This window comes from Panicum hallii, chromosome 7, assembly GCF_002211085.1.
Source record: "Panicum hallii strain FIL2 chromosome 7, PHallii_v3.1, whole genome shotgun sequence".
Taxonomy (NCBI): Eukaryota; Viridiplantae; Streptophyta; class Magnoliopsida; order Poales; family Poaceae; genus Panicum; species Panicum hallii.
This window is the reverse complement of record NC_038048.1, coordinates 22662955-22673574: the sequence shown is the minus strand read 5'-3', so window position 1 is coordinate 22673574 and position 10620 is coordinate 22662955. Positions and strand designations below refer to the sequence as shown.

The window sequence follows — 10620 nt, the reverse complement described above, 5'->3', positions numbered from 1 at the left end:
TGAAGAAGTCGTATGACTGCAACCAGGAGGCCATCCAGTACGCTTCGACTACACGTGTGCCAGATGCTTTAGGAGAAGTACTCGCGGCCGCGCAACAACTCTCCCAAGCCGGGCTAGAAATCCCAACAAGGAAGGCAAGCCAGTTGAGCATCCAGTCGATCGGCGACGTGGCCCTCTAGATGATCCAGCTCCAGGAGGGCGACTCATCTAAGACCGCTGTCATCGGTGCAGGCTTAGGTGAGAAATAGGGAATTGCGCTCGTCAGTTTCCTTCAGGCTAACCGAGACATATTCGTATGGAAACCAGCGGATATGCCAAGGGTGCCTAAGGAACTGATCGAGCATAGTCTAAATGTACATGCACAAGCTGTGCCCAAAAAGTAACACCTTTGCAGGTTTGTTCAAGACAAACGAGAGGCAATCAAAAGGGAAATAGCTAAACTCCTCGCGGCTGGTTTCATTAAAGAAGTAATCCATCTAGAGTGGGTAGCTAATCTTGTCCTTGTAAAGAAAAAGAACAATGAATGGAGAATGTGCATTGACTACACCGACCTCAATAAGCATTGCCCAAAGGACCACTTCGGGCTACCGCGCATCGATCAAGTCATCGACTCGACGGTGGGTTGTGTACTCCTCTGTTTCCTTGACTGCTATTCGGGGTACCACCAGATCGCGCTCAAGGAAGAAGATCAAATAAAGACCGCGTTTATCACCCCGTTCGGGATATATGCGTACAAAACTATGTCTTTCGAGTTGAAAAACGCAGGTGCAACCTATCAACACGCAATTCAAATATGCTTCGCCGATCAGCTGCATCGGAATGTTGAGGCCTACGTGGATGATGTGGTCATCAAGACTAGGAATCTTGAGGACCTGATCGCAGAGTTGGAAGAAACGTTCAACAACTTACGAAAGTTCTGATGGAAGCTCAACCCAACAAAGTGCATATTCGGAGTACCATCAGGGAAATTACTTGGGTTCATCATCAGGAACCGGGGAATTGAAGCCAATCCTAAAAAGATCACAGCCATCACTGACATGGAGGCTCCAGCCACAATCAAGGATGTGCAGAAGCTAACAGGATGTAGGGCAGCCCTGAACAGATTCATCTCCTGACTCAGGGAGAGAGGACTACCCTTCTTCAAACTCCTGAAGCGCCAAGACAAGTTCTAGTGGACGGAAGAGGCCGAGCGGGCCCTGCAGGATCTGAAACAACACCTATAGTCACCCCCGGTCCTCACAGCACCACTGCCGGCAGAAAATCTACTAGTCTATATTGCGGCGACAACTCATGTCATCAGCAGTGCCGTTGTCGTCGAGCGCAGTGAGGAGGACCATGCATTTGGAGTGCAGAGGCCCGTGTACTTCGTCAGCGAGGTACTCTCCGAATCTAAGGTACGATACCTGGCAGTTCAGAAACTTCTATATGCAATACTGGTCACATCAAGAAAGCTACGCCATTACTTCGATGAGTACAAGATCACTGTGATTATGGATTTTCCGTTGGCGGATATTCTACACAATTAGGACACCACAGGATATATATCAAAGTGGGCAGTGGAACTGGGGGCTCTGTCAATCGACTTCAAGCCACGCACTGCAATTAAGTCTCAAGCTCTAGTCGATTTTATGGCCGAATGGAGAGAGAACCAAATTCCAACTCCAGTCGACAAGTTAGAGCACTGGACCATGTATTTCGATGGATCTCTTAAGCTTGATGGCGGAGCTGCTGGAGTCCTATTTATCTCCCCAAAAGGCAAACAACTGAAGTATGTCCTCCAAATCCTTTGGGAGGTATCCAATAACGAAGCCAAGTATGAAGCCTTGCTTCACGGGCTACGTTTGGCGATATCACTAGGCATCAAGTGACTACTTGTATATGGCAATTCACTTCTGATCGTTCAGCAAGTCAACAAAGAGTGGGACTGCAACAAGGAGACAATGGACGCCTACGTACAAGAAGTGCGCAAGCTGGAAAACAAATTTTCCGGACTGGAGGTTCATCACGTGATACGGGAACACAATATCAGCGCAGATATACTATCCAAGCTAGGATCCGCCCATGCACAAGTCCCAGCGGGAGCTTTCATCCAGGAGCTGAAGCAACCATCCATCAAGTCCTCACCTTAGATAACCACTGATATTGGCCCTCAGAAGCCTGATCGGGAGGTTATGATGCTCGAGGAGGACTGGAGAGAAACTTACATCGACTTCATCCGGGACCAAAGACTACCAGCGGGGATGCACGCAAAAAGCACAGCGACAGCTCGTGTTATGCGCAGAAGCAAAGGTTTTGTCCTAGTCGACAATAAACTCTACCGGTGTGGTGCACAATCAGGTGTACTCATGAAATGCGTCATGGGAAAAGACGGCTATGACATACAGTAGGAGATACATGAGGGAGTATGCGGCAACCACGCAGCTTCAAGAATGCTAGTCGGGAAAGCATACAGAGCTGGTTTTTGATGGCCCACCATAGTGTTAGACGCTGAAGACCTGGTGCGGAGATGCTAAAATTGCCAATTCTTTGGCAAGCAATCTCACATCCCAGCCCACAATCTTATCACCATACCGCCATCCTGGCCGTTTGCTTGCTAGAGCCTTAATATGATTGGGCCTTTTACAACGGCGCCAGACGGTTTTACCCACACATTGGTAGGAATCGACAAGTTTACCAAGTGGATCGAGTACAAGCCGATAACCAAGCTCACACTAGACAGAGTCGTTGATTTCATCTCCGACATTCTGCATTGCTTCAGCTTCCCGAACACCATCATCATGAACCTGGGATCAAATTTCACAGCTAACCAATTCTGGAAGTTCTATGAAAATGCGTGCATTGAAGTCAAATACATCTCTGTTGCACACCCAAGAGCCAACGGTCAAGTCGAGAGGGCGAACGGCATGATAATCGAGAGCCTCAAGAAAAGACTCTATGATGAAAACAACAAGAAAGGCGGAAAGTGGATATACGAGTTGCTACATGTCATCTAGGGGCTCAGGACTCAGCCGTCCAAAGCCACAGGACAAACACCATTTTTTCTTGTCTACGGCTCCGAAGCAATTTTATCGGCTGACATCATGTGGAAATTCCTAAGGGTTGAAATGTACAATGAAGGCGAGGCAGACGAAGCAAGGCAGCTAGAGCTAGACTCTATCGAAGAGGCTCGCTGCACTGCTCTTGTTCAGTCAGCACAATACCTATAGGGGATCCGACAATATCACGACCGCAACGTCAAAGAACGGTCATTCAGTATTGGCGATTTGGTCCTACACCGCATTCAAGACGAGTCAGGATTACACAAGCTCAATTCGAGATAGGAAGGACCATTCATCATCAAGCAGATTATAAGACTGGGGTCTGATCGACTACAATACCCCAAGGGTCAAGACGTCCCAAATTCCTGGAACGTACAGAACCTATGAAAGTTTTACCCGTAAGAAGACACACAGTGATAGCTGTTCTTCGAGCGCCAAGGCGGTTTCCTTCCGATTCAATTTGGAAGCCATGTGCCACAGAATCAGGAATGTAAATTGTCTATTAAATTCGGAGGCTATGGACACATTCAAGTTTCATATAAATCGACTTCTAGCCATGAGCATAACTGTTGTTGCGATGATGATCGCGTTTTTCCAAACAGGCTAGATCCGCTCGATCGGATTTAATCTAACTTGTTTGATGGTCTCACTTGAGGAGCTATATCAACTACTCCTAGAGTCGCTGCACTCGGGGTAGTATTGACTACTTGCTACGAGCATGATAGTCGTCGCGATGAGGATCGCGTACTCCGAAAAGGTTAGATCCGCTCAATCGGATTCAATCTAACTTGTTTGACGGGCTCACTTGAGGAGCTATATCGACTACCGCCAGAGTCGCTGCACTCGGGGTAGTATTGACTACTTGCTATGAGCATGATAGTCGTCGCGATGAGGATCGCGTACTCCGAACAGGTTAGATCCGCTCGATCGGATTCAATCTAATTTGTTTGACGGGCTCAATTGAGGAGCTATATCGACTACTCCCAGAGTCACTGCACTCGGGGTAGTATTGACTACTTGCTACAAGCATGATAGTCGTCGCGATGAGGATCATGTACTCCGAATAGGTTAGATCCGCTCGATCGGATTCAATCTAACTTGTTTGACGGGCTCACTTGAGGAGCTATATCGATTACTCCCAGAGTCGCTGCACCTGGGGTAGTGTCTACTACTTAGCCTATGAACGTGGATGGCAATCCAGAAATCACAAGGCAACGATAGTATAGACAGCACTGACAGATATATTACAAGGAGAAGAGTACTTGTCTTTACAATAACTCAATCCTGTTCTATACTCTCTACTATTTTTTCAGCTACAGGCCTGGCCTCTAGAAGGTACTCGTTGAACTGCTCTTCAGAGCAGTCTGCAACTACACCCTGTGCAAGTACCTCTATTCGAGCCTTAGGCCAAAATGACTTTACAAGACCTAAGGCATGGCTAACATATGTTGTGGAGGCCTCTGCGATGAAGTTTTGGACTTTCTGCGGAGCTCCGTGAAGTCGCTCCAGCAGGGATCGCCCATCTGCTGCACCGTCTTCCAGCGGATCCACCACTTCAACAAGCTGTCAGGCAGCCACCCTTAGGTCCTCCAGCTCTTTCTGGCACTGTTCCTTCTCTTCGCCTAGCGTCTTGATCTGCTGAAGGCAATCGACGAACTGCTTCTCAGTATTGGCGATCACCTTCTGCAGCTTCTCGATGTCATCTGTGCGACGATACAACATATTCTTCATGTTAGTAAGTAACTCTTCTTTATAAGCTAAGAGTTTCTTAAGCTCTACGGTGAAGACAGTGTTTCAGAATACAAGACCAACTGCTAGAGAAAGTACTCGAGCAAGTAAAGGACTTGCCTTGATGCGCTTTTTTCTGCTCCTTGAGCTGTTCTTGGAGCTCGGAGCTGGACTTCTCAAGATTACTGATGTCGTTCTTGAGTAGCCATGTTTCTCGTGTCCACTCCTGCTTCAGCTTGTCGAGCTCTTTGCGAAGATCGATGTTCTTTTGGATTTCTTCCTCGATGCGTCGATCCTTCGCTTGGAGCTCCCGGAGGCCACTCTCGACTGCCTTCAGCTTCTCAGATTTTTCTTGAGAGCATCTGGCCACATCCTGTATAAGGGGGAAGACTGAGAAGTCAAAACAACTCGACAAAGCATGATGGCAGAAGAGCAGTCATGCCTTACCAGGGTAAACCTGTACATCTCCTTAGAGATCTTCTGGAAATACCTCATGTTGTCGACCGAGAGGAGAGGATCATCCAACAGATCATTGGTGATAATGTTCTTGAATCCTCTTCCAGACATCAACAGAGTTCCAGAGTTGCCAGAAGTACCCGCAGCCTCTTCAGTTGATGGCTGCGGGGCACCTGCAAGTTGAAAAGCGTTCAATAAACGAAGCCTACGATCTAAGCAGTTAGCTGCAGGGGGTCAGACACATACCTGTGCCTTCTGCAGGAGCGGCATCGGTGGCCTCGGCTTGCTCACCACCACCAGCACTGGATTTGATTTGCTGGGGCTCGATAGGTGGTGGGTCGGGCAGAGTCACGTCCTCATTCCCGGGCGGCAGCAGTTGTGCGCTTTCCACTTCAGGTTGTCCGACTGGCGGCTCGGGGGCTGGAGTAGCCGAGATAGGCTCTGGCTCATCCAACCCCAAAGCAGACGAAGTCCTAACAAAGCAGAATCAGATATATCATCAAACAAGTCGAAAGAGTAGAAGATACATTATGAACAAGGAGCTGCACTCATAGAGACAATTTCTTCATGGTGGGCTTCTTAAGCCTCAATACCCATGGTTTGACAACCATGGTACTCATTACCGGTGGCGGGGTCACACCAGCCGAGGGCGCAAAATGCCCCGGCGAGGTACCCGCCACGGCAATGGTCACAACCCCTGAAGCAAACCCTCAGAAACAAGATTCAGGAGGTCGTTATTGGAGCACTTACTGTAAGTCCACTCCCCGGAAGGCGACTGCGATTCCTTCCCATTCCCATCCTTCTTGTTGGATCTCTCGAGCGCCATTTTAGATCTGTTTGTCACGAGCCGCTTTACTCGCATGCGCCCGGGGGCTGCAGAGAAGGGGTGGAGAGATTCGGCAAGCTTGGGGCTTGTCAAAGGAGGTGAAGGCGGAGCACGAATCTGATTGGGGACTCGGAAATTACTCGGCGGATCGAAGATTGAAAGCACGGGTTTTACCCTAAGTTACCGCAGGGTTAAATAACTAGCAGCCAGATACAGGTTTACTGTTCCGAAGTTAAAGAGTTGTCACAGAGAATATTCGGAAGATGAGGGGTTATTTGGTGGATTTTTAGATAAATTATTTGATTAACCATTTTTTTAGGGTTAATAGTCCCGAAAAAAGGGGGTTTTCAAATTCTAAATCTAACTTCCATCATCTGTGCCATCACACCGATTATTTCCCAAGGGAACATTTTTTCACTGCATGCCACGACTATTGGATCCTTTTTTTCCAAGACTGAGAGATTTGGATTCAAGGCTTGGGGGCTGCGGGATACGTGGCATGACTACTTATTTTTCGAATATATTCGAAGAGTAAGCAAGGAAGATTTAAGACTAATGTGACCTTCAGCCTGATTCTTCGATTCAACTTAAGGCTTGGGGGCTACTCCATATGGTGTGCGATTTTTCATCGCACCCCGTACCAAAGAAGTAATTCGGAGCATGAGCACCTCATAGCTTCGATGCAGCCAAGGAAGTACTCGAAGAAGAACTTCAAGATGGAGCTTCAAAAGAAGCCGAAGACTACTTCGGACGTACTCGAGGAACCTGCAGTACTCAGCTACGAAGAGCTCGGGAGCTTATCAGACCCGGGACTACGGGAATGTGTACATAACGTAGTTCATACAGGAATAGGGGATAGGACATGTCCTATACCCTATCTGTGCTATACTCTACTCGCATGCGAAGTAGAACTAGTCGATACAGAAGGAAGCTACTTGAGTTGTACTCGAGTAAGATTCCTAAGCTAGTGTCGGACTAGGATTCATTTAACCGTGTCCTCCCGGATATATAAGGGCGGCCAGGAACCACCCTCAAAACACATCAATACCCATGGCAATACAAACCACCAAACAGGACGTAGGGTATTACGCACATCACGGACCGAACCTGTCTAAACCTTGTGTTGCTTGCACGTTCGAGTTCCTGATTCGGCGACACCCTACCCAAAACTCACCATCTCGGGTATACCCCTCAGTGGGCAGGCGGTAAAACACCGACAGACATCTAAATTATTATATCAAAAATAAAGTAAATCATTGGCTAACTACATCTAAATTGCTTGCAAAAATTAATTGCCAGTTCAAGGAGAAAATTTCTAACCTTTTTAAAAAAAATATAAAAATTCCTCTTCTCTCCCCTCACTTAGCTGCCATGAACAGTGTTGAGTTCATGGCAGCTCCGCGAGGGGAGGGGGGCTATATATTGGCAGCGGCATTAGTACCGGGTCGTGACATGACCCGGTGCTAATGGTCAATCATTAGCGTCGAGTCATGCCACGACCCGGCACTAATGCTGCTGGAGGTATCAGCACCGGGCCGTGGCACGACCCGGTGCTAATGTCTGCTTCATACATGACCCGACACTTGTGGCCTCGTGTAGCCTATGGTACCGGGTCGTGTCATAACCCGGTGCCAAAGGTCCTCTCTTGGACAGCCACCGTTGCAGCCGGTAATGATGCCTCGGTACCGGCTGCGACAACAGCCGGTACTTTTGGCCCGAATCTTTAGCCCGTTTCTAGCAGTGATTCACTACAGGAAAATAGTGCATTTTCGTCGGCCAGAAACCGACGAAAATAGGCCAAAAACCAACAAAAATAGCTATTTTCGTCGGTCGACCGACGAAATTAGGCCGACGGAATAAAATAGACGAAAATAAACGCTTTTTCGTCGGTTGCCGACGAAAATAACGATATTTTCGTCGGCCGGCCTAAGTGGCCGACGAAAATAATGGAAATATTTTCATCGGCTTTAATGGCCGATGAAAATACGTCAGGTATTTTTGTCGGCTTTAATGGCCGACGAAAATAATGGAATCCTGCTTAAAAAAACAGCTGTATTGAAAACAAAAAAGAGTTCCCCATATGATATATTTTTGTGTTTACTAATAATTTCATCGATCAATCCTATGCATATATTTCTGTGTTTACTAATTATGCCAGGCTCTCTGAATAAGTGTTCAGCATGCCTATTTTGTATATTAAATCAATTTTACATGGCAGCACTAATCACAATAGGGAAGACAAAGGGAAAATCTAGAGCTAAAAATTAATACAGTTAATGGTACATCCAGACAAACCTCACACCACCCATATCCGTGCAGGAACTTGGTATAGTTTGGTCACTATGAAGCCAAGTGACAGTTCTGACAGAACCAGGTGATTTCTCAATTTCACTTGGAGCTGCATCCAGACGGTTCAAATCATATATGCGCAAAATCTTCTCAAAACCTCGAGTAAGCAACATGTGGGTATCCTGATGAAACATTAGTCTTTTAGATGAGGTTTATGCATGCAGAAAAACTCCTAGAGTCAATGGGGGAAAAACTTCAATCAAAGGTTAAGGAAACAATTATGTAGGGATTTAAAGAAGTTTAAGATGATCCGTTGGGTAACTTTCTAGAATTAGTCATCAGAAAGTTATCTTCAAGATGGACATTTCTAGATCTTTCTTCACGACTAATGTAACTAGCTTGAGAATAAACCCTATACGGAATTTCAGACTAAACAAATAAGTCCAGAATTTCAGACTAGACAATATAAGCCGATCTTGTACAGTTCAAATTTCAGAAGGTACCTAATTGGAAAACTAGCTAAAACATAAATAATAAAAGTACATATTCCCAAAGAAAGAGAAGATGGATAATCTAACAACCTTCTAAATTAGGAAATTCCAACTCGAACCACATGAGGAGCAAGTCAAATAGGGAGCTAACTGGAAAGGAAACTGTACAGTACCTTAGAAGATAAGATTGAAAGTGTACTGCATAAACTTACTTGCATGTACTGAGAGTTAAGTTAGGAGGACAATGCTTTGAAAGTCTGTGGACAACTTCAAAGTACAATATCAACTAAACCAGTTTTAAAGAACTTGTGATGATCTGATCAGGGATGTTCACATCAGCAATTGACACTTCCAGCCAATGATCGCATAAATCATTAATCCTAGTAACCCATGCAACCAAACGAGACTCAAGAGGACAGCTATTTTTGCCATTATCAATAACTATATGATCAGTCAGATGCTAAATGTCAAGAAGCCAAAAGTAACACAGATAATCACCATCATCCTCAACCAAGAAAAAATAAACATGAATAACTAGGGAAAAGAAGAACTGATAGAACGAGGCAACAAAAAGGGTAATAACAGCAGCCGATGGAAGGACTTGGTTAAGAGAAAGAAACATGCATAATGCTTTAATATGGTTAGAGCATAACCCCAGAAAAAGCACATGCACGGACAATGTGCTTGTGTTCGAAGGAGTGGAGCATATCGCCTGTCAGCGCATCCCATATTTTTCTGAAAGAAAGAGATATAATCAACAACCTATTCCCAAAAATGGAACCATAACACTCTAGGTCTTCATGTGGAAACTGAACTTGCATGCCATTCCCGTAAACGATCCAGTGTAGTTTGGACATTCCATTTTTCCATTCAGGTAGCTAGCGGAAAATTGAGATAACACACAATTATTTCAGCCAGAGATTGGTAAGCAGATGGTCAATTCAGATGGGTAACTACCATAGAAGGATTATTATCAAGGTAACACGGAGAGGAGTTTGCGGGGTGAGAACCATACGCTGAAAAGTCAGCGGAACCAGAGGCAGCACGCAGAGCATTGGTGTCAAGACAAGCGCTCCAAACAGCACCTTTGTGGCCTTGAAATGTCCCAATCCAATCTCCGGTCTCTCCATTGCGAAGCATTGGATTTGAGTCTGAAAACAAAACCATGTTATCAATATCAGCACTAAATGAACAAGGAATCTGACAATAAATGGGGAGCTCACACAGTGCAGATTGTAATCAATGTCATTGGCCCCGGTAATGTATTTGGCATGCACACACTCTTCCCCAGAATTTATAACATGGTTCACTAGAAAAGAGCTACCGAATAGATCATAAAATTTCTGAAGGTAACTAATTCTAAAAGCTATCAGGAATTGACCATTTAACTAAATCAATAGTTATTATAGACAGCTCTCCTGACAAGGAATCTAAATTTAAACAAAGGCACGAAGCATAATCACTTGCTAAATCAGATTGAAAGAAGAAAAGTGCCAATCACTCGGGGAACATCTCTGTTACAGTGGCACAGAACCGTTAAATCGTTTGTAAATTAATAAAGATGAAAAGGAGTACGTCAGTACATTCACCAGGGAGTACCTTCTTGTTCTTGTTCTTGACAATCCTCTTGAGTTGACGGCTCCCCCTGCAGCTTGCATAAACGAGAGATGGGATAGGATTGTAGGAACTAGGAAGGAATTGGATCGAATTGAAACAGGAAGAAGAGCTCAGATCTTGGATGGGTACCTTGTTGCTTGCTTGCTGCTCCTTCTTCCCCGCAAATCCTGCTCAT

At 45.6% G+C, this 10620-nt stretch overlaps 1 protein-coding gene across 1 annotated transcript; it reads right to left on the bottom strand.

Annotated features, from left to right (window-relative positions):
* Positions 1-8321: 8321 nt before the first annotated feature.
* On the bottom strand, positions 8322-10620 carry LOC112900535 (serine-threonine kinase receptor-associated protein-like). Its single transcript, XM_025969390.1, has 4 exons — positions 10575-10620; positions 9844-9979; positions 9482-9563; positions 8322-8519 (listed from the first exon to the last, which is right to left on the bottom strand). Exons 1-4 carry the CDS (start codon positions 10618-10620, stop codon positions 8322-8324), a joined length of 462 nt encoding a protein of 153 aa, XP_025825175.1.